General features: G+C 39.7%; 2 protein-coding genes across 3 annotated transcripts in view; one reads left to right on the top strand and one right to left on the bottom strand.

Moving 5' to 3' along the window:
* The window catches only part of Ccdc18 (coiled-coil domain containing 18), a 127,810-nt gene extending 122,547 nt beyond the window's left edge, over positions 1-5,263 (bottom strand). Inside the window, exons 1-5 of the mRNA XM_057772154.1 lie at positions 5,129-5,263; positions 4,409-4,589; positions 2,589-2,731; positions 1,794-1,965; positions 31-189 (exon numbers count right to left, since the gene is read on the bottom strand). Of these exons, the coding sequence (XP_057628137.1) occupies positions 31-189; positions 1,794-1,965; positions 2,589-2,728 (471 nt within the window). The 5' untranslated portion in view covers positions 2,729-2,731; positions 4,409-4,589; positions 5,129-5,263. The remainder of the gene's footprint in view (positions 1-30; positions 190-1,793; positions 1,966-2,588; positions 2,732-4,408; positions 4,590-5,128) is intronic.
* A 1,049-nt stretch (positions 5,264-6,312) lies between these two features.
* Positions 6,313-18,059, top strand: Tmed5 (transmembrane p24 trafficking protein 5). Of its 2 annotated transcripts, none has more exons than XM_057772565.1 (4): positions 6,313-6,772; positions 9,107-9,204; positions 12,997-13,205; positions 14,021-14,243. In XM_057772565.1, exons 1-4 carry the CDS (start codon positions 6,584-6,586, stop codon positions 14,104-14,106), a joined length of 582 nt encoding a protein of 193 aa, XP_057628548.1. In that variant the 5' UTR covers positions 6,313-6,583; the 3' UTR covers positions 14,107-14,243. The 2 variants fall into 2 exon arrangements, with proteins under 2 accessions (XP_057628548.1, XP_057628547.1); XM_057772564.1 differs by having other exon boundaries at positions 6,337-6,772; positions 12,997-13,180; positions 14,045-18,059.
* The last annotated feature ends 7,104 nt before the right edge of the window (positions 18,060-25,163 follow it).

Genomic DNA, 25,163 nt, shown 5'->3' on the forward strand with positions numbered 1-25,163 from the left:
ATATTCTCTTAACACATAAAAAAAACGTACTTTTGCTTTTGACTGTGTAAGTTCAAAGTGCACAGATTCCATTTTCGTCATTAGGGAATGATTCTGGGTGACCAAACAAGCATTCTGTTGCCTAAGTTTATTAAGTTTCTCTCGAAGGCTTTTAACCTCTTGATCCATAGAAGCAGATGAAAAAGAAACCTGAAAAAAAAAGAAAATAACAATGTACATTAAATTCTTTGATGTTTATATATAATTAATAGAAAACGGCAACAATTACCATTAAAATCATTGAACTCAGAGCAATGAACATTAGTGAATATTGATAAAAACAAAAGAGAGACAACATTCCTTTCCACTTGTAGTACAAATTAAGTATACACTGGCAAAAGAATCAACAATATCACTCCTGCTGGGTGGTGGTGGCGCACGCCTTTAATCCCAGCACTCGGGAGGCAGAGGCAGGCGGATCTCTGTGAGTTCGAGACCAGCCTGGTCTACAAGAGCTAGTTCCAGGACAGGCTCCAAAACCACAGAGAAACCCTGTCTCGAAAAACCAAAAAAAACAACAACAACAACAACAAAAAAAAAAAAAAAACCCAATATCACTCCTGAGTATAAATATGACAGAAATCTTTGTATTTCTGCACCCAAAGATATTCACAGCTACCCTGCATACAAAAGAGCATATGGAAGGAATACATATGCCAACCAAGATGAGATAAAATATTCTTTAACTTATGCATGTATTTTACTATGCTGATAAATATATCTTATAATACGTTTTCAATGTTATTTTCAAAATTTTGAGGAACACATATGTATAGACTATAACGTCAAGCTACATAAAAGAAAAGGCATATAAAAATACATCCTGCCATCCTTAGTAGCTGTTTTACAGATTAACTTTTTTTTTGAGACAGGTTCTCTAACCCAGGTTGACCTCAAATTCCTTATATATGCAAGAATGACTATAAACTTCTAATCCTCCTGCCTCTCTTTGTTTTGTTTTTTGTTGTTTTATGTTTTTCAAGACAGGGTTTCTTTCTGTAGCAGTCCTAGCTGTCCTGGAACTAACTCTGTAGACTAGACTGTCCTTGAACTCCCATAGATCCACCTGCCTCACCAGTGCTGGAATTAAAGGCCTGTGCAACCACTGCCTGGCTCTGCCTCTAACTCTACCAGGGTTATTGGACAAAGACATCATGCCCAGTTTATAAGGTACTCAAAGCAATTCTCTTACCTCAGTCTGTGAAGTGCTAGCATTACAGACATGAGCCACAACCATGCCTGACATCTTACTTTAACTTTATAGTTTAGTTTTCTAGTGGTTCCAAACATATATAATTACTCAATTGCCTTTTCTCTTTATACAAAAACTCTCATACTTCATATTTTTTATTTAAATAATATAAACTAGCAATTTCTCCATAACAAATATATTGGAAAGTTCAGTTTTCCTCTTAACTGCAGAGTTTTCACTGCATGAAAGATTAGGATGTAAAAGGTACAATTATGGAGCTGGGGAGATGGCCCAGCAATAAAAACACTGGTTGCTCTTCTGAAGGATCCTGATTCAATTCCTAGCATCCACACAGAAGCTCACAATGCAAAGTTACTACCTATAACCTGGTTGCCAGAGATCCAATACCCACTTTTTACCTCCACGACATAATTGCAGGCGAAACACTCATACACATATAATAGTATTGAAAAAGAACAATTATATTCCCATCTCAAACACTGAGTCAAAGACTACGGATAACATGCAAAGAAAAATCATTTTAAATAGGTATAAAAATAACCTTATCTCTTGTCTTCTTTTGATAATCAGTACTACCAGATGTTTTACAAACTTTCTTATAAGGTGGATACTTTAAAAGTCCCAGGCGGCTAGGCTGAGTAAGCTCTTCCAAAATAAGCCTTTCAGATCTTGAAGGATTGCAGACATAATCAGAATTTTCACTCGGACTAATACTACAGAACAAAGAAAAATTATACTTCAGTTTGACAATAGTTTTCACCACAAATTTCTGCATACAATAATCAGAAATTAGATCCACAGCTATGAGCATAACTGTAAACAGAGGTAGAGATTTTCTTTTGTCCTGACTGCCTAGTCCCAAATAAGCACACAAACACTTGTCAATCTATTTCCTGAATCTCTTTTACTTCAGGAGTGGAAAAAAAAAGCAGCTACAATAATGAAAGATTAATAAAAATTATGAATATATAGTTTATACTGATTCCTGATATATTAAAGATGTTTGGGTTTTGCTTCGTTTTGTTTATTTCTCAAGGCAGGGTTTCTCTGTGTATCTCTGGCAGTCCTGGACTCTGTAGACCAGGCTGGCCTTGAACTCAGATCGTCTGCTTCTGCCTTCAAAGTGCTGAGATTAAAGATGCTTGCCCAGCAAGATGTTTTCTTAATATGTAAATGCTTGTTAATATTTCCATTTTTACAAACTGAATTATATTAAAAAGTACAGAAAAATATATCTTAGTCAAGAGGCATAATAAACATGACATATAATAAAATCTAGCCATTTTATGTTTATAAATTAATACTTTAATTTATACATGTGACTTTATTTCCTTGCCTGGACAACTCTTCTCCTAAATTCTGCAAACTCCATTCTGTTATTTTCAGTTCATGTCTCAATGAAGCAACATTTGCAAGCAAACCTTCTTCCTCATTGTCATTGTCTTTATTGTAGTAGTCGGATGAACTAGATTCCATTTCCTAACAAGAAAACAAAGACATTCTTACATTCTGCTTGAAGACTTTATGGTATCAGCCAAAATATTCTCATAGCAGTAAAATTTAAGAAGAAACTGTGAAAGTGCTTGGCACCAAGACACACAACCTAATCTTGTTCCTCTCAGAAAACACAGATCAAAGGAGAGAACAGACGTCCCAGATTTGTCCCTTGACCCACACATTCGTGTACACATACACATACACACACACAAGATTTGTCCCTTGAGCCGGGCGGTGGTGGCGCACGCCTTTAATCCCAGCACTTGGGAGGCAGAGGCAGGTGGATCTCTGTGAGTTCGAGATCAGCCTGGTCTACAAGAGCTAGTTCCAGGACAGGCTCCAAAACCACGGAGAAACCCTGTCTCGAAAAACCAAAAAAAAAAAAAGATTTGTCCCTTGACCTCCACACTCATGTGCACACACACACAAAGATTTGTCCCTTGACCTCCACTCATGCACACACACAAGATTTGTTCCTTGACCAGCACACTGCACACTCATGTGTACACAGACACACACATAAGATTTGTTCCTTGACTTGCACACTCGTGTGCACAGACACAAAGATTTGTCCCTTGACCTGCACACTTGTGTGCACATACACACAGACACACACAAGATTTGTCCCTTGACCTGTACACTCATGTGCACGCACACACACACATGCACACACACACACAATGAACTGATGCAATTTTTTAAAAATTTATTCAAAGTCATGCAAATCTTGGAGGGTCAATCCAAGATCTGAATCAAGGTATACTTTTCTAATTAACTTCAATATGAGGTGTTAGAATTTAATAATCATTTTACAATCCGATATGATGTTACCACTACAATCTTCCATATTTTCTTAAAAGGTGGTATTACCAGATAAGTTATCATCTCCTGTTCACAGTGGCTGTTAAATTTAAATATACTCACATTCACAAGTCATAATCACAGATCAAAATGACATCGAGAGGCTGAATACGGTTACCACTCCTTTGATCCTGGCTCTTGGGAAGTAGAGGCAGGTGAGCTCAAGGCCAGCCTGGTCTACATATGAAGACATTCTCTCAAAAAAGACACAAAACAAAAAGACATTTAGTAATTCAACTCAGAAACTACATGGGGGAACGTTCGGTTGCATCAACTGTGGGCAAGCAGGTCTGGGATCAACTAGATGGCTCAGAATTCAAGGGTCCCGATTGCTCTTTCAAAGGCTTGCCATTGCTATTCTCAGCACCCACATGGTGACTCACACTAGTCTGTAACTCCAGTTTCAGAGGAACCCAAACACACACATAAAGCAAAATTAGTTATCTTTAAAATCATAGCAATGAATATTTTGCTATTTTAATTATTAAAATAACACTCAAAGCTTTAGAATTTCTACTCCTGCCATAGATCTTCTTACAATTTCACCTCTTGTTCACACTTCATTCACTCTTTTTCATTGTGGAGCCTCTTTTATCGCCCTTCTTAAAAGCTGGGCTACCAATATAATTCCCATGTTCAAGGCTATAAAGTAAAAAAATGTATTTAGGAAAGCTCAATATTTTGAATGGATAAATGAATAAGCTACCTTCTCCGTCTCTATTCTGGTAAAATAGTTTGGTACATTTATTCTCTACTCAAAAATTTGCAAGAGTGGGGTGGGTTATTAAAAACTCTCACCTTATTGGAAAAAGCTGAGTATTGAAATTAAATAAGATGTTTAGAAAATAAAATGTTTCTACTGTCTTTCCGATATTGTTTTCACAAATCTGCTTCTGCTTAAGTTCGAAGACTTCCCCAGTCAGATAGTGACTCGGGTCCCCATTCTGCTTCAATCACATCTGTTCAACAACATCTCGAGCTTCATATCGGACAAAGATGGAGAAAAAAAGGAGAATTAGATCGAAAAATGCCGCTCAACACTGTATAACACCATCTAAGTCGAGTTTTTATGTTCAACAACTTCTGCATTCTCATGTAAGAATTTTCTAACCGTTCTGAAGCATCAGTGAATACGTTTAGTATTCAAACATCGTCATTTTCCTGAGGACCTTTTACCAGTCCTATGTAAGTGGAAAGGCTCATCATCTTACCTAGGGGCGCTGACAACGGTATCTTCAAGCCTACTTGGGGGGAAAAAAGCGTTCTAGCTGTACTCTCAGTAAGGGAAGAACCAGCACTCTATACTCCCTGGATGAGACAGGCTTTCCCGCTTGGGAAAGAGCCCATGGTTTTATACAGTATTTTATCTCGAGGATGCTCAATCTACTGTAAGAGGGGCTCCATCTGCCTGGAGGGAGCAGAGCATCTGGCATCCTCAAACACAACACACCGCCCGGGAGTGCACTGAGCGCACGGACGCAAGGAAAGCCCGCTTCCAGTCAGGGGGCGTCTGCTCACCACCAGGTCGCAGCTGAACTTAGCGACCCCAGGCCAAGGCGCAGCGCGGCTCCTCTGCGCTCGAAGCCTAGGACAGCGCAGGCCGCGACGTGGAAGCCTCCAACACACGACCTAGAGAACCAGCGAACCTCGGAGGCGCCGAGTTCGAACCGCCGCGGGAGCCGTTGGGACGCGCCTCCCGGGCCACGAGCCCCGCCCCCACGCAGGCTCCGCCGCGGTGTCGCCGGAGCGCAGAGCGTGCCGGGAAATGAGGCTGGACGTTCGAATGGGTTCTGCACGCCGAGTTCATTTTGAACTACAATTCCCATCATTACCGCCGCCGATACGCATTGATCTGTGTGTGTCTATGTCTGTGTGTGTCTGTGTGTGTCTATGTCTGCCTGTCTGTGTGTCTGTGTGAGGGAAGCCAAAACTTACAAGTTCAGTATGAAGCACGGATCCGAAACCCGGGTTGGGGGAAAGGGGGTCTGCACGGCGAGTTCATATTGGACTACAATTCCCATTATTACCGCCGCCAGTGCTCATTGATTTTGTGTGTCTGTGTCTGTGTGAGGGAAGCCAAAACCTACAAATCCAGTATGAAGCACGGATCCGAAACCAAGGGGCGGAGGGGCTGCACATCGAGTTCATATTGGACTACAATTCCCATCATTACCGCCGCCGATACTCATTGATCTGTGTGTGTGTCTGTGTCTGTGTGTGTCTGTGTCTATATCTGTGTGTGTCTGTGTCTATATCCGTGTGTGTCTGTGTGTCTATGTATTTCTGTCTGTGTGTCTGTGTGAGGGAAGCCAAAACCTACAAATCCAATATGAAGCACGGATCCGAAACCAGGGGGCGGAGGGGCTGCACGCAGAGTTCATATTGGACTACAATTCCCATCATTACCGCCGCCGATACTCATTGATCTGTGTGTGTGTCTGTGTGTGTCTGTGTCTATATCTGTGTGTGTCTGTGTCTATATCCGTGTGTGTCTGTGTGTCTATGTATTTCTGTCTGTGTGTCTGTGTGAGGGAAGCCAAAACCTACAAATCCAATATGAAGCACGGATCCGAAACCAGGGGGCGGAGGGGCTGCACGCAGAGTTCATATTGGACTACAATTCCCATCATTACCGCCGCCGATACTCATTGATCTGTGTGTGTCTATGTCTGTGTGTTTCTGTGTCTGTATCTGTGTGTGTCTGTGTGTCTATGTCTGTCTGTCTGTGTGCTGTGTAAGGGAAGCCTAAACCTACAAGTCCAGTATGAAGCACGGATCCGAAACCGGGCGGGGGGGCGGGGCAGGAAGGGAGGAGTAGCCCCGCCCTCACCCAGCCCAGCGGAAGGCAGCGCTTCCCCTTCGAAGACGGCGTGAGCCGCGGTCGCCCAAGTTCCCTGGAGCTCGGGAGTTCGGAGCGGAGGTGCCGGCATCCCACACCTCGCTAAACACTTGCTGGAGATCGCTCCGACCGGGATGGGCGGCAGGACCTGGCTGCCGTTCCCAGTGCTCTTCCTGGCCGCTCTGCCCCCAGCGCTGCTGCGGGGGGCGGCCGGCTTCAAGCCCTCCTTGGACAGCGACTTCACCTTCACGCTCCCGGCCGGCCAGAAGGAGTGCTTCTACCAGCCCATGCCCCTGAAGGCCTCGCTGGAGATCGAATACCAGGTAAGCGCGGGGGTGAGCTGGCCTTCGCCGCTCACCGGCTTGGGAAACTTGCGGAACGCGGGCGAGGTGAATCCAGAGGGTCGTCCGGGAAGCTGGCCTGCTCAGCGCAGGCGCACAGGCGAGGCTCTTGGGTGTCTGGAACTCACAAATTTAGCCAGACCTAAAATTGACACTTACCCTCTCTTCCCTTTCCTCTGGTCGGAAAGAGGCCAGCACTGGTGACGTCGGTGGCGTTAGTCTTTGTTTCTTAATTCACCCATAGCTTTCCTAGCGAGTATACACTAGTTCTAAGAGTTTCACAGAGCCGGGCGGTGGTGGTGCCCGCCTTTAAACCCAGCACTCGGGAGGCAGAGGCAGGCGGATCTCTGGGAGTTCGAGGCCAGCCTGGTCTACAATAGCTAGTTCCAGGACGGGCACCAAAGCTACAGAGAAACCCTGTCTCGAAAAACCAAAAAAAAAAAAAAAAAAAAAAGAGTTTCACAGTACGGGGATGGTACACGTTCTCTTTTTATTTTTTAATTATTGAACGAAATGATGACACTGTTTGCATTACCCTCACCACTTTCACCAGATTCCAGTATTATAAAAATCATCACGGTGTTTGCTTCAGTTAGGGAATTTGGAGTGTGACCATGTGAATATATCTAAGTCAGATTTTGAAATGTGTTCAAGGAAGCTGTTACCATATTTAGTGGTACATTTCCGTCCCAGCTGCATATCCATTACTTTCAAATCAAATAAGATAATAGTGTATTAAAACATTGTAACATCAGGATTCTTCCCTTGTTTTTGTTTTAATATCAGCAGAATATGGCAATAGAAGTGTCTTAGTTAAAGTCTATAAGTTTCCACCCGGCAAATTTCTGTGCCTCCAAATAGCCTTGCACCAAAACATATGTTGATGTGTTTTATCTTTGAGGCTTTTTTAAAAATTAAGTTCCAAATGCTATTAATTAGAGCAGAATAAAATGCATGTAGTGGAATGGAGTGAAAGCTCAGAAGTTACTGCTTGCACGTGGTGCACAAATGTACTCATGTGGACAAATACGTTTATTATTAAATCTTTTTAAAAAAAACTTAATGTCCAGTTTTATATGAAGAAACTTTAGGATGATTTATAGCTTACATTAAGTATCTGAACTCATAGTATCTAAAATCTAAGCAAAAATTAGCATGTGAGCAAAAATTCAGCACTTACTGAACAGTTAATGTGTGTAAGAAATTGTGTAAAGAGAATCAGCTAAAAAAAAAAGAGAGAGAGAATCAGCTAGGCGATGGTGGCGCGCGCCTTTAATCCCAGCACTTGGGAGGCAGAGGCAGGCAGATCTCTGTGAGTTTGAGGCCAGCCTGGTCTACAAGCGCTAGTTTCAGGACAGGCTCCAAAGCCACAGAGAAAAACCTGTCTCAAAAAAAAAAAAAAAACAAAAACAAAAAGATAAATATCCCACAACCTGCCACCACTACCCAGCAGACACATAAAATTTAAGCAGATTGTTGGATGGAGTGTGAAAAGCAGATTTAAAGGAAGCAAAATTAGACACAGAGAAACCAACTATGGAGTTAGTGAGTCTGTATGGGAAAATAATTTTTATTAATCAAAGATTTCCTTGAAAGCCAGGAATGGTGCCAAATGCGGGTAATTCTAAACACTCAGGAAGCTGAGAGCGAGGAATGACAAGCTTAAGGCCAGCCTGTGAGGAGATCCTTCTCAGAGGAGATCCTTCTCAAGAAGTCAGAACACAGTGGAGGATGCCAACCTCTGGCCTCCACTTGCACAGCTTTTAAAGGCAGGACATGGTGGCACATGGCTTTAATCCCAGAACTCTGAGGGACACACAGTGAGTTCCAAGACAGCCAGGGCTGCATAAAGAGACACTGTGATGTAGGATTCCCCTCTGTATGCTGTGAATACCAGTGGTCAATAAAGGAACTGAGGTAGGTGGGGAAAGCTAGGCTGAATGCTGGGAGAAAGAAGGCGGAGTCAGAGAGAAGCCATGGAGCCCTCTGGAACTGAATGGAATTTTACCTGGTTAGCCACAGCCACATGGTGATACACAGATTAATGGAGATGGGTTAAATTAAGATGTAAAAGTTGGCAAATAAGAAGCTAGAGCTAATGGGCCAAGCAATGTTTTAAATAATATAGTTTCTGTGTGATTATTTTGGGGCTGAGCAGCCAGGAAATCAACAAGCGGCCTCCTTACAACAACACTGTGTCTAATAAATAAGTAAATAAATAGGTAAAATATTTTAAAAGCCTTTATATCACATGATATAGAAGTTTCTATTTTCAGGGTTTGTAATACATGTTTTTTTTTTTTTTCTCTTCTATAGGTTTTAGATGGAGCAGGATTAGATATTGATTTCCATCTTACCTCCCCAGAGGGCAGAACCTTAGTTTTTGAGCAAAGAAAATCAGATGGTGTTCACACGTAAGTTGATTGTTTGAGACACAATATATTTACATGTATCCCTGGCTGGCTTGGAATTTAGAATAATCCTTGTACCATAGCCTTGTGAGTGCTGTGATCAATCATAGGCATCCACCAGCAAGGGTACCACACCCAGCTAACTTTTTCCTTTGCTTTTGGTTAATCTATTAACATTTAAAATCGGCCTTCTTGGCTTAAAAACATTGTTTTTTGGTTGTTACTGTTTTTGAGACAGAGTTCAATCATGTAACTGTCTGGACTGGCGGTACTAAGATCTGCTTACTTCCCTCTGTCTCCTGAATACTGGGATTAAAGGCATTCACCACCATGTCTGGCCTTTTTTCCCAGACAGGATTTCTCTGTATAGCCCTGTCCTGGAACTCGCTTTGTAGACCAGGCTGACCTCAGACTCACAGAGATCAACCTACCTCTGCCTCCCAAGGATTGAGATTAAAAGCATGAACCATCACTGCCCAGATGTTTTTTTTTTTTTTTTCGTTTTTGTTTTTAAAATTTTGTGTGTATGGGCCTTGTGGTGGCAGCTCACACCTTTAATCCCAACCCTCAGAAGTCAGAGGCAGGTGGATCTCTGTAAGTTCGAGGTCAGCATGGTCTACAGAGCGAGTTCCAACACAAGCTCCAAAGCTACACAGAGAAACCCTGTCTCAAAAACAAACAAAAGAAATTGTGTGTATGAATGTTTTACTTGCATGTATGTATGTGGTCCACATGTGTAACAGGTACCTGCAAAACCAGAAATTGATATCAGATACCCAGAAGTGGCTCTCAGCTACCGTAACTCCATTTCCAAAGGATCAAGCACCCGCTTCTGATCTCCATAGGCAAGAAACACACACATGGTGCATTTATACACACCAAGGCAAACACTAATACACATAAAATAAATCCAAAAAATGGGTGTATACACAGTAGAAAAGAATAATATAATGTATTCTTTTTGTTAAATGCATTTGTTAAAATGGCTAAGTAGAGTTCAATTAAGACTACAATTCATTTGAAATGAATTAATGTTTATAATACTATAAACTTCATCATAACTTTTTCTGAGTAACTTGTTTATATACACATATATATCAGTTAGATATGTATAGTTTATATGAAATATAATTTTTAAATCATTCAAAAGTTTTATTTTCAACATGTGAAATGATTTAAAAATTACATTAATTTTTTTAAAAATTATTTCAGTGGAAGTTAATATTTGCTTTGTAGATAGGAAACATTACCTACTTAGTTCAGATATTAATAAATTTAATTATCCAGAAAAATACTAAGGAATAAACATAAATATGTATAAAGTTGGGCATGATGGCTAGTGCCTTTAATCCCAGCATTCAGGAGACAGGCAGACAAAGGTCTTTGAGTTTGAGACTAACCTCATCTACAGAGTGAGTTCAGGACAGCCACGGCTACACAAAGAAACCCTGTCTCAATGCGTGCCTCCCCCGACATAGCATCATTCTTGCCTACTACTTCTGTATTGCCTGTGAATTCTTGCTGCTTTTGGGATACTAGGCAAGCCTAATGACAATAATAAAATAAAAATTCAAGTAAAATCAAACTTAGGAGGATCAAATTATTTATTTCTTGCCCTTTTTGGAGCCATATCATCCAGGTATGTCCACCTTTTGACTCTGCAATACAATCTCCAGAGTTTACACTCAAAAACTGTATAATCAATTATAAAAAATAAATTATTTTTTAGGAAAGCTCACGTTTTTAGCAAGTTCACTGTTTTGTGAGCTGTATTCATAACCGTCCTCTGACAGACGACACAGACAACCTGTGAGCCACAGGTTAGACACTCCTGAATGAATGATGTGTCCTTCACAAGAGCCATTGACTGGTTTTATGGATACTATAACATTTGTTTCTGTTTATAATTGTTCTTCACTCTGTTCACCAGTGTTTGCTCAGGCTGTGACAAAATATCTGAGAAAGTCAAGTTAAAAAAAACAAGGTTTATTTTGAGATGTAAGTTGATGGTTATTGTCTTAGGACTTCTGTTGCTGTACAGAGACACCACAGCAAACCTTATGTTAATCCATTGTCATCATGGCAGCAAGCGTGACAGCACACAGGCAGACATGGTGCTGGAGAGGTAGCTGGGAGTTCTGTGTCCAGATAGAATTGACAGGCAGCAGGAAGAAAGACACTGGGCCTGGCTTGAGCATTGGAAACCTCAAAGCCCACCTTCAATAGCATACTTCTTCCAACAGTGCCACTCCCTATGAACCTTTGGGGGCCATTTTCACTCAAACCACCAGTTACTATGCTCCATTTTGTTCTGGGCCATACTTGATGAGGAGCAAAGCAGCTCACCTCATAGCAAATGGAACAGAGAAGGGAGAGAGAGGGAGAGGGAGAGGGAGGGGGGAGGGAGGGAGGGAGGGAGGGAGGGAGGGAGGGAGGGAGGGAGGGAGGGAGGGAGAGGGGGAGACAGTATTGCCAATCCCAATCTACTTTCTCACCTCCCAATAGTTCAGTCAATGCTCACGATACAGTCACCTCTAAACATTTTTATGGGAACAAACCTTTTGGGACACTTTCATATCCAAATCATAAAATGGAGCTTGTAAAAAAAAATACAGGCAAACTCTGAGTAATATCTTAGAAAAATCTATTAATTTGGAAATAAAACCAGGCTTTAGCTCTGGGGGTGTGGCTTAGGGACAGATCACTTGCTTGCTTAGTATATGTGAGGCACTGGATCTAGTCCCCAGCACCAAAGCAATGAAGGCCAACCAAGTTTCACCTTGGCCCATAATAGGCTATGTTCATCTCATTCTATGTGAACTTCATTTTATCTAGAAATGTCCAGTTACACGAACTCCCAATGTAATACCGATTAGAGGAAGTGCAATATATGAAAGTAGTGCTAAATTATTGAAGAGAAATGAGTATCAACTAATGTGGAGTGTAAAGCCAGTTACAATGCCCAATGCAAATACAAACTGGAAATAGAAAAAATGAGATTAACAAAACATGGTTATTAGAGGTTGTATTCACGTTACAACAATTAAGTATCAAGAGCCACGGTACCCAGCAAGACCAAGGACTTAAATTCAGTTTAGATATGAATCGTGTTTATTCAGTACAGGTAATCTCAGAGTAAAGTTCCAGTTACTGGCTACAGACCTCATCTCTTATCTTTGTAAACAGTATTTTGTGTCAGAAACCTGAAAGAAAATCTTTGTATTTGTGTGTATGTCACCTGTCAGTCAGAAAAAGATGTCAGATCCTTTGAAACTACAGTTAAGAGTCAGGTGCGTGCATACTGGGACCCTAACTGCAGTCTTCTCTAAGGGCAGAGAGTGCGCTCTGCCACTGAGCCATCTCTCCAGTTCTATCACTGCTTCTGAAAAGGAAACAAAACTCAGTTTAAAGACGAATCTCAGTTGAAGAGCAGGTTGTTTGCTATATTTGCATATGAGTAGGACTCTGTATAGAATCTATTCCTTCCCCCACCAAAAAGAGAAACTAGATCAGGCCGGGCATTGGTGGTATACGACTTTAATCCCAACACTCGGGAAGCAGAGACAGGCAAATTTCTGTGAGTTTGAGGCCAGCCTGGTCTACAAAGGGGATTCCAGGACAGCCAGGACTGTTACATAGAGAAACCCTTGTCTTGATAACAAAACAAAACAAGATTAAAATAATTTAATGTAATTGACCAGGTAAATTTTAAGTATGTGTAACTTGCAAGTATTTGAATATATTGTCAAGGTTAGATGTACAGAATACTAAAAATGTTCCCTTGTTTTAATGTAGTGTGGAGACTGAAGTTGGTGACTACATGTTCTGCTTTGATAATACATTTAGCACCATTTCTGAGAAGGTAATTTTTTTTGAACTGATCCTGGATAACATGGGAGAAGAAGCTCAGGAACAAGAAGACTGGAAAAGATATATCTCTGACACGGATGTGCTGGAGATGAAGCTGGAGGACATCCTGGTTAGTAGGACATTAATAAGTAACGGCAGCTCATTGGTCAGATATCTTAGTGTATGGCAGGGACTAAAGTGAGCATTCTTAACCATATTTTCCAAAAACTAGGTTTCACCATATTTTTACATCATTTCAAATCTCAATTTTAGCTTACGTTTAGCTTTTTATTAGTTTTTAAAATCACTTATCTCAAGTGAATCTTTTCTTAAAAATACTTTTTTTGCAGAAACAGTGCAATTTAAAAAATAAAAAAGAAGTTTAAACTTATTTTCTCATAGTTCCAGAGGTCAAAAATCTGAAGTGAATTTCACAGATCTAAAGTCTTAGAGGTGTCGACAGGGCCGGGACCTCTTTCACTGCAAGGTTTGCTGACATCCCATGCCTTACGCCTCACATCACTCCACACTCCTGCATTGTTACAATGTGTGTTGGACCTCCCTGGATGACATAGCAAACACTCAAATGTATAATGTGTATTATAGACACACAATGCATTAGGTAAAAACTGCCAAATAACTAAAAATATAATCAGCTGGTCTTTTAAAAACTGTGATTAAAAAATATTTTATGGTTGTCGGAACATTAAGAGAGATATGTATAAAAGTCCTGGTGCTACGCTAACGCAATTACTTTGATCTTGACTCTTCAAAGTATCTTTATTCCTCTGCTAAATAAATTTAAATATATTATTAATATTTTAAAGCCTCATGGAGGATCTCCAGGTGACACAAATCATACCGGTCCTTTAACTGAATTATATTCTCATATATTTTAAAAATTGTTTTGGTTTTGAAAACTAGCATAAAGCATATTATTAAAGAAACTTGTTCTTAGTATTTTTAATAGAAAAATTACTGTATTTATTTCCAGGAGTCCATCAACAGCATCAAGTCCAGACTGAGCAAAAGTGGTCAGATACAAACTCTGCTTAGAGCATTTGAAGCTCGTGATCGAAACATACAAGAAAGCAACTTTGACAGAGTCAACTTCTGGTCCGTGGTGAATTTGACGGTCATGGTGGTAGTGTCAGGTATTCAGGTTTATATGCTGAAAAGTCTGTTTGAAGATAAGAGGAAAAGTAGAACTTAAAACTCCAACATAGATTACTTAACATTGGAAAAAAAGAGGTAGAAAATTCTAATACACTGTTACAGTCAAGATTATTAGTAGTCATTCCCATAACATTTTCAGAAATTAAGTATAAGATATGTAAAATTTACTATGGAAAATCATTGTATATCCAGATAACTTTATTGACCCAGTTATACACTTAAATGTATATAACAGGATATCATATATAATTTAGATTTGATTGGAGCAATTAACATTTTTTAGGTTTAAAAATCTCTCCCAAATATGTATAAGTTAAATAAATGAACAGTATCCATAAACACACCACCAGTTTGCTTTTACACAGAACTTTCTCTGTAAATTGGCTGGTACAAAATAATTTATCAAGTTTGCAAATCATTTGAGGATTATATAATTATGGACTAACCATTACATCTTTCCAAAAAAAGTAACTATATGTATACCACTGAAATGATACTTTAAAAATTTTTCTTTTCTTCTTTTTTTGGGGGTGGGGGGGTTTCAAGACAGGGTTTATGTTGCCCTTGTCCTGGAACTAGCTCTGTAGACCAGGTCAGCCTCAAACACTGAGATCCACCTTCCTATGCCTTCTGAGTACTGGGATTAAAGGCATGTGCCACTACTGCCCGGCTATTTTTAAGAATTTTATAACCAAATACAATGTGAAACATTATAGAAAAGTATTAGTTTTTATAAACTTAGCTTACATTTCCAAGAACTAACATTTTGATAATTAAATTGGAAGGGCATTCTTTCCTCAAAAATTAGGCAATGTCTTTCTCATTGAAATGACATTATAAAGGTTTTCTTATGTGAAGATATAAATAGGGTAGTTGATGTTTATGAATAGGATGCATTCTGTCTAGACATTAGCTAAGATAAAATTTGAGATAAAAATGAATGTACTTTTATACTACCCATCAAAACTGTTGTATTGGTTTCTACACAGCTATTGGTTTTGTTTGTTGGGTTTGTTTTTTTTTTTTTTTTGGTTGTTATTGTTTTCCAGACAGAGTTTCTCTGTGTAGCCCTGGCTATCCTCGAACTCACTTTGTAAACCAGGCTGCCCTCAAATTCACAGAGATCCACCTGCCTCTACCTCCCGAGTTCTGACTCTCAAGTGCTGGGATTAAAGGTTAAGTTATCTGGCCAATAGCTATTGGTTTAGATAATACTTTGTCACCAGCAGGTGTGAGGGATACACTGCTGAATAGATCTGACCTTATGTAAATAAATAGCTCCTAAGTTCTCAAAATCATCAGAATGAGGGAAAAATTAGATAAACATGAGACTACCAAATACAAAAGTTCACCTAAGTAGAACCATAATATCTAGAATCAAATGGGCTCACCTTGCTATCCCAATTCTAATAGAAAACAGAGAAGGGTAATTTGAAGTTCACTGGAATAAATTATGTTTGTCAGTTTTTATTTTCTAGTTACTGTTTTCAATTATAAATGTTCAGGTAGATTTTATGAAATGCACATCCTACTATAAAGTTTATACATATTTATTATAGGTTTTATTATAATTTTCACAAAATTATAATACCTAAGTACCTATGGTCACTTATGACTTTGAAGGATTAAAACAATCCTAAATTATAAACAGCTAATGTGAATATAAAAGCCAATACACACAAAAACGCTGTCTTTCTAGCTTATTAGTCTGTAGTACAATCTTATTCAAGTTCTAGTAATTTAGCTTCATCATGAAACAATGTTGTCGATTAGAAAAAAAATGATCAAATCTGGGTATTGTACCCATTATATGTGTGTGTGTGTTATATATTGCCATAACTCTTACTGAGCAATAATGATCTTCCATCTCACACACACAAAACATATGGTAGGTACTCAGAGAAATACTTCATTTACAGTTTATACTCAGAATAGTACAGAGATATACTATATTTTTTTCCTTCTTGGGAGAATAGAGATTTATTTTTCTCTATTCAGAGGCTTTTCAAAACATAAATACCATATATGATCAGTAACTGGCCAAGAAAATGCTCCAGTATTGTAAGCAAAACTCCTCAGCACATACAGAACAAAGTGAGATCATTACCTAAAAAAGCCTTTTTCCGCTTTCAAGTGGAAGGGAAGCAATCTATAGGTACCATAACTGATAAGCAGACTACACTTGAGTCTACTGTGTCTTTTCTGTAAGACTGTGATTAAGAATTCTACCTCTTAGATACAGCTGATACTGTACTGTACCTAACACTGTACTTGTTACTAACATCATCTTGTATGTATGTAATTTGTGCCACTGATTTTTAAATCTATAATTCAGTTACTTCTTGCCATTTAAAATGGTAATAGTATCTTTATTGAAAAAAGTAACTTACAAATGTTAAAGATTTTATTTTTTATAGATAAAAATAAAAAGATATTAAGAACCATGTTGCCTATATTAATCATAAAAAGAAAAACTGTAAGCAAAAACCAAAATGTTTATTTTTAAATGTGTATTATCTGCTTCATATGAGTCTTTCAATGTTACTTTCTCAATTATACTAAAATCAAATAAGCCATCACTTGATCTGACTTTTATCTTGTTAATTGTATAAATTACTACAGTAGTTTAACAGAAGTGTAGAGATGACTTGCATTCTGAGATGCAGTTGGATTATGTGCTCTTTTACCAGGTCAATAAACAGAAGGTAAATAAGCATCTGAAAATGTTGTTGAAATAAATTATAAATCAAAATATATTTAGGTATATTTACCATTAAACATTATTATCTTAAAATTAACAGAAACCAAGTCCCTGTAATTTTGTACCTCCAGTGAAAATTATTTATCAGAAATTTTAAGACATATTAATTTAGCATGTAATGTTTTTCTTTTCTTTCTTTCTCTCTTTTTCCTTTACTGTTTTTCGAGACAGGGTTTCTCCGTGAAACTGTCCTGGAACTAGCTCTGTTGACCAGGCTGGCCTTGAACTCACAGAGAATCCTCCTGTCTCTGCCTCCCAAATGCTGGGATTAAAGCCAACTTGTTGGCAACCACTGCCCAGCTTCTCTGAGTTTTTCTGTCATACCACTTTGTTTTGGATCTGCCAGTGTACTCAGTTACCTCTACGCCCAAACATACATTTTACCTAAAAGGTCCTTATGATTACGAGAAGCAAAAACCAGGACAGGCGGTGGTAGCGCAGGCCTTTAATCCCAGCACTCCAGAGGCAGAGTTCAAGGCCAGTCTGGTCTAGAGAGCAAGTTCCAGGACAGCCAGGGATACACAGAGAAACCCTGTGGCGGGACGGACAAAGACCACCCACTGCTCAGAGTCTGGGGTGCTACACAAGCATTCGGGTCCACCGTCGCACGTGCGCTAACATGAATACACACAAGGGACAATAGTAGCCATGCAGTGGTGGTGCACACCTTTAATCCCAGCACTCGGGCACAGACAGGTCAGTCTGCTCTACAGACGGACTTCTAGGACAGGCTCCAAATCTACAGAGACACCCTGTCTTGAAAGGGGGGAAAAAGGTAATAGTAAAATACATATTTTTTTAAATGTTACCATTCGGGACTGGGGAGATGGCTCATAGGTTAAGAGCACTGACTGCTCTTCCAAAGGTTCCAAGTTCAATTCCTAGTAACCACATTGTGACTCATAACCACCTGTAATGAGATTTGGTGCCCTCCTCTGGCATGCAGACATGCAGGCAAAACACTGTATACATAAATAATAAATATTTGAAAAAATAAAATGTTACCATTCTTTAAGCCTAGAATATGGCTCAGGAAACAATATCTATTCAAAACAATATGGAAGTTAACCTTAAATACCAGCTAACCAGTCTTAGGAAGTCAAAACTCCTTTGAGCCCACCCCTTCATTTGACAAATAATTTTAAGTACATATTAAAACTTGAGTGTAGGGGGCTGGAGAGATGGCTCAGAGGTTAAGAGCATTGCCTGCTCTTCCAGAGGTCCTGAGTTCAATTCCCAGCAACCACATGGTGGCTCACAACCATCTGTAATGAGATCTGATGCCCTCTTCTGGCCTGCAGGCGTACACACAGACAGAATATTGTATACATAATAAATAAATAAATATTAAAAAAAATTTAAAAAAAAAAAAAAAACTTGAGTGTAGATGTGGTAGTACATGCCTTTAACCCCAGCACTCCAGAGACTAAGAAGTACTGTAATTGTGAGCCAGCCTGGGCTACATGACACCCTAATTTAAAAAAAAAAAGCCAGAAAATTTATATGAAAGAATATAATGATTAGTTCCTTCATACAATCCAGACACACTCCGCACACTGACAGAAACCCTTGGGCTCCTTTCTACTTCTAAATTCCTTTGTTTCTCTATGCCTACATTTTGAAATCTCATGTCGTAATCTGAAGCAGTATCAATGCCTTTCCAAGAAAGGACACAGATTCAAAGCCATTATGTTACTTATAAGAGGCCACAGGACTGAATCCCTACATCTTTCTTACAGGAGTATGTGTATGAATATATGCTGTGTGCAGTTTCCTACAGAAGCCACAAGTGGGTATTTGATCCCCTGAAACTAGAATTATAGATGGTTGTGAGCCACCACATGGGTGCTAGGAACCAAACCCAGGTCTTCTGAACTAACAACAACCACAACAGATCTTAACAGCTTGAGCCATCTCTCCAGGTCCCCTAAGAAAAACAAAACAAAACAAAAAACTAATGCAGGGCTAGGTATGATGAATCAGACTTTTAATCCCATCACTTAGGAGGCAAAGATGGGCAGATCTATGTAACAAGTTACAGGACAATCAAGACTATATAGACTATGTCTAAAAATAATAACATGGAGCTAGCAAGGTAGCTCAAAGTGGGTAAAGACCTCTCTTGGCAAACCTAACAAACTGAGTTTGTCCCTCTGACATATGGTAGAAGAGTGCTAACTCCCCAAAGTTGTCCTCTGGCATCTGCAAGTAAACTGTGGCATAGTTGTCCACACACATTTGCACACACAAATAAAACTAACATGTAACCCAGCATTTGTACTACTGGACATTTATTCATGAGAAACAAAAACTTAACACTTAAATAAAACTGCCACACAAATGTACAACACCAATTTGTACAATCAAAAAGCTGAATAATTCAAATTGTCCTTCTACAAGTGAATAACTGTTTATGTATATCATATAAGCCCCCCCCCCTTTACCCGAGCCCTGAAAACCAGTGATCCTTGGAACAACTTGGATGAACCTAAGACACTTACCTGGTAAAAAGCTTATACCTGATTTCTACTCACATACTCTCCAAAGTTTCGTGCCTGGGCCTCTGTGGGCACACACGTGTGGCACACCTGTGGCACACACCAACACCACATAAAGATCTTTGGAAAATGGTCATCAACGCATTGATAGGAAAAGAACAGTGTGTTTCCAAATATTGTAGTTATCAGTCTCTGACTTAACAGGTCAATAACCCTTTACTTTGTTAGCAAACAATCATGATACACAGGGAAAACAGGAGTAAGTGATTCCTCCACCAACAGAGTTCCAGATGAAAAAGTGCTGCACGAGTTCTAATTGTTCTTATGGGAATGTTCTTTTGGGAACTCACCAAGGCCAGCTGGCCTGGGTCTGAAAAAGCATGGGATAAAACTGGACTTGCTGAACATAGCGGACAATGAGGACTACTGAGAACTCAAGAACAATGGCAATGGGTTTTTGATCCTACTGCACATACTGGCTTTGTGGGAGCCTAGGCAGTTTGGATGCTCACCTTACTAGACCCGGATGGAGGTAGGGGGTCCTTGGACTTCTCACAGGGCAGGGAACCCTGACTGCTCTTAGGGCTGATGAGGGAGGGGGACTTGATTGGGGGGGGGAGGGAAATGGGAGGCGGTGGCGGGGACGAGGCAGAAATCTTTAATAAATAAATAAATTTTTAAAAAGATAAAAATAAATCCAGAGCCACATATCAGGGTAAATGCTGAAAGAGCAGAGAACAAAGGAGGAAGCCACAGCCAAGCCTCGCCTTGCCGACTCCTGGAGCTCTTGTCCCCTAGCTGTATCAATTCCTGTTTGTCAGTGCAGACCTCCAGGCCTCTAGGGTTAACTAGTGGCTAGCTCTGCTCTCTCATCTTCAGGTGAGCTTTGTTAGAGCACAAACAAAAAGATAACCACAAAAAAAAAAAAAAAAGACTCAAAATTAAGACATGTAACACACACAGACTTGATACATAATTTACTTGTTTCCCTATATTGTGGGGAGGAGGTGGGTAGGCTCATGGGAGCCACAGCAGGTCAGAACTCTGAAGTCAGCTCTCTGTTTCCACCATCAGGATTGGCAGTGGCAGCCCTGTAAATTCCTTTTTTTAAAATTGTATATTGGTGTTCTGCTCTCATGTAGGTCTGTGTACCTACCACATGTGTACAGTGTCCATTAGCCCAGAAGAGAGCGCTGGGTTCTCTGGAACTGGAGTTACTCATGACTGTAAGGCATGGTGCTGGGAACTGAACCCAGGTCCTCTGCAAGAACGGCCAGTGCTCTTAACCACTGAGCCATCTCGCCAGCACAAATTCCTAAAGGGAATATGATTCTTTAAAAGATTTTATGTTTTCAAACTCACCAGGCATGTTGAAAAGCCCTCTCTCCACACTATCTTGCTGCCCCTGTACATTTTTTAAAATCTGCTGGCAAATATTCCTTGGCCAAAAAACAAGGGAGGCAACAGTTTACAGTGTGTCCAGCCTTTGGACACTGTACCACAGCATTGCCATCTGCAGCATTTACACTTGAAAACTGTGCAATAGAGTTTACACCCACACCCACCCAGAAAATCATATTTTAAGTAACTTTATTATTTTGTGTTGGGGCACATTCATAGCTACCCTAGACCACAGACTGGATATGCCTGGTAGATAAGGAATAAGAAAAGCCTACAAAATATGCAGACAGCCCATTTATTATCAAATGCAATGATTTCCCAACAGAAGACCTGTGTGTAAAGATCATCCTCAACAGACCTGACATTCCCAGCATAACCAAAGCAGTGGTAATAACAAAATTTTGCACAGTATTAACTACTAATTTTTCAAGTATCAGCTTGCCATCTCTTGTTTTTGCTAGACCCTTATTCTTAGGTTGTAATCTGTCTCCTTCTCTTGTAATGCACTAGTCATGCCATCTCAAATCAATGTATAGAAACCCTCTACTGAGAACTTCTCTCTTTGCCACACTACACAGTCTCAAGGACTTAATATAATTCTCCTCTCTTCAGCAGCCCTAGTGTTAGGATCACCTGTGTGCATCACTACACCCAGCACTCATTTTAATTGAGCTTTGGTATAAAAATAGGACAAAGGATTATTTCTTGCTTTGCCTGTTGCATCATTGCCACAACCTATGCACTAACCACACTTGCACTGCCCTGGATCTGCCCTGCTCACCTGCTCTCCATCTTCCAGCTAAGACATACATGATCATTTGGGGCTGGAGAGAGCTCAGAGGTGAAGAGCACTGGCCGTTCTTCCAGGGATCTTGAGTTCAATTCCCAGCAACCAAACGGTGGCTCACAACATCGATAATTAGATCTGGTGCCCTCTTCTGGCATGTAGGCATACATGCAGACAGAACACTGGATATATAAAATCTTAAAAAAATAAAAAATAAAAAAAAAGACACGATCATTTGGAGTTAGCAGAGAAGTAACAGATTAGGATGGTTTCCTTCACGTCATGTTTACATGGATGAGTACTTTACACAACTTTAAATGATAAAAGATCCAGAACTAGAGCTTTCTCTTTTAAATATTTGAATTTACTGTGAGCATGTGTGTGAACATACACCGCAGCATTCTGGGGAGCCGGGACCAGTGTCCGAGGACAACTTTCAGGAGTCAGTTATCTTCTTCCCTTTGGAGGTCCAGGGACTGAACTCAGGTTGTCAGGCCTGGGTGTAAACATCTTATTGGCCCAAGATTTCTATCCTTTTTAAAAAGGCTCTGAATGTTTAGTATGCAAGATTGTCTTTGATTAGACTACAAAAAATGTCTAACTATTTTCCAAACTATTTCCAAATACCAAAGACAAAAAAAGTACTCTAACCTGGAAGGCACTCCTGGAAGCGGCTATAAATTATTTTAGTCTTTGCTGTCTTTTCCAATGTTTCCCCTCACCACATAAAATGAAATTTTTACTCAGCTTTCAAAGGTATTAAATATTTTATAAGTATATTATCCTTAATTTTTTCCAATATTATTTTCCTTGCTTTAAGCAAACTTGGTGACTATGTTATTAATCAGTACTTACATATACTTAGCACAGTTGAGGACTGTGTTCAACCCCCAGCACAAACACAGCAGGCTGGTGAAATGTCTTGGTAATAAAATGCTTGCAATGTAAATCTAACTGCCATAGTGCTGGAGGGATGGCTCAGTGGTTAAGAACACTGCTCTTCCAAAGGACCTGGGTTCAAGTCCCAACATCTACATGGCAGCTCACAACCGTCTGCAACTTCAAGATCTGACAACCTCACACAGACATACATGCAGGCAAAAAACTAATGCAAATAAGATTTAAAAAAAAAAGTAACTCTAACTGCCTAAATACAACAGCAGAATTAGGACTGACTCCACACTTGTCCTGACTGACACACATGCACTGCAGCATGCATGCACATTCATACACATATACATGCCATGTAAACTTAGGACAGGGTTTCACTGCGTATTTAGAGCTGGCCTGGAACCCAGAGATTCACCTACCTCTGCCTTACCAGAATAAAAGCATGTGCCACTGCGTCCATCAAAATAAGTATCTAAGAGTCCCTACCCACTCTCCGTAAGGATCCAGACCAGATCTCCTTAAGGATCACTATATACAGCAATACAATAATGCTCATATTTCCACAGCAGATGGAAAAAGCTTAGTATGCCAAAAATGGAATACTGAATGCTGCGCACCCATTCATGAATGTGTGGCAGCCAGAGGTCAACATCAATTAATTAATTAATTAATTTAGAAATCACTCGAGTCTTAACCAAAAGACTTACCCTTCAGTGATACTTTTAGGTTTGGGATGGGAGAGATGGCTCAGCAGTTAAGGGTACTTGCTGCTTCTCCCAGAGGACCTAGGTGCTCTAGGTGATACCAAACATCTCATGACAGCAAGTAACCATTTTCAGAGAACCACCTCTTCAGACCTCTTATGCATCTATACTCACGTGGTGCAAATACGTACATGCAGGCACTCATAGATACACATAAATCTCAGAGAATAAAATTTAAAAAGAAAATGCCAGGGCTGTTACACAGCGAAACCCTGCCTTGAAGAATGAAAAAAAAACAAACCTACATTCAGATGGCATCAGCTCCCACCCCGCCCCCCGCTTCCGCCTCCCCATCACCCCAGACAGGATTTCTCTGTGTAGCCCTAGTGTGCCAGCACTGTACGCTGGGCACCAACTTTCTGGCACATCATAAAGTCATAGTGGATGGAATCATCATGGTAGAATAAGTCAATATAAAATGGTATTAATTTCCCAAAGACTAGGTTATAAGAAAACAGGACATTACTAGGAGGCCAGTGGTAGTTAGTCTACAGGCATGTACAGACCACCTTTCAAATATTTTAAAGACAGAGCACTCAACCATTCAAAAGATACATTAACAGGCTAGTTTTTTATCACTGATCTTATACACATTGAGTACATTCTATAAACTCCATAAAAATGCTGTTCACATCAGACCTGAGAAAATTCTAACTAAATTTTTTTTGTTGGGTTTTTTTTTTTTTTTTGTAAGATTCAGTTGAGCAAAATGTTATCCAGGGTTCTATCATTGGTCACTCTTCATACACCAATTTTTGTACATTCAAAAACTTACCATCAGATCCAAGAGGAATGCATGTCATACAGTAGGAACAAAAAGGATGTCTGATTATGAATAAAAGAAGGACATAGACTAGGATTTTGAGAGAATCTTAATACTGGATCACATGCAGGCTCCAGGTCACCTGTCTCAGCCTCTCAAGTGCTAATAAGAAACTACAGGCCTGTTTTCTGTCACATGGCTAAACTAGAAATTTTGAACAGAATATTTGTTTTATCCCAAAATACATAACATATCCCGTGAAGGTTTCTCTGCTTGTGGGAATAGTGTGACAAATTACATCCTTGAGAAAAGGAATTACTAAGAATTCAGTTTTTATATGCATCTTCAGAAGCAGAAAATGTAACAAGGGAATGGACTAACAAAGAAGATTCTGTCAGGTACAAAAGGGCAGTAATCTTGTTTATTTATCTTATTCTTGTTCATTTTAAATTTTTAATTAATTGGGACAGAGTCTCACTATGTGTGTAGCCCAGGCTAGCCTCAAAATTTTTGTTTGTTTTTCTAGACAGGTTATCTCTGTGAACTCCTAGCTGTCCTGGAACTCACTCTGTAGACCAGGTCGTCCTCAAACTCAGAGAGATCCACCTGCCTCAGCCTCCTGAGCGCTGGGATGCAGGTGCACTGAATCTTAATCCTCCTACCTCAGCCTCTCAAATAGTGAGAGATACTCGCAATCCTCAGCACACTGAGCTTATTCTAATTTTAAATATAAGGAAAATATCTCATTTCTTGTAGCTATTACTCTGAAACACTGATATTATAATTCAGTTTGCTTACAAAGTTTCTCCAATGTCAGAATGTATCAGAGGCATCTAAACTCCCTAATTAACTCCAATTAGAAAAACACCCATGATTAGATAAAGTTCTTACTTTACTTTTAACTGTCAAGTTTTGTTTATTTTCTGGAGCAAAGACTCTTGTCCCTACTGTATGACATCAAATTTTGCCTTAAGAGAAACTGAATGGGACTTTTGGAGTTTTGTAGTCAAATATAATTGAGAAAGTAAATTTCTCCATAGAGGGCTGGCGGGGGGAGGTATCTTCCTTAGCC

The sequence above is a fragment of the Chionomys nivalis genome, chromosome 6 (genome assembly GCF_950005125.1).
Source record: "Chionomys nivalis chromosome 6, mChiNiv1.1, whole genome shotgun sequence".
Lineage (NCBI taxonomy): Eukaryota > Metazoa > Chordata > Mammalia > Rodentia > Cricetidae > Chionomys > Chionomys nivalis.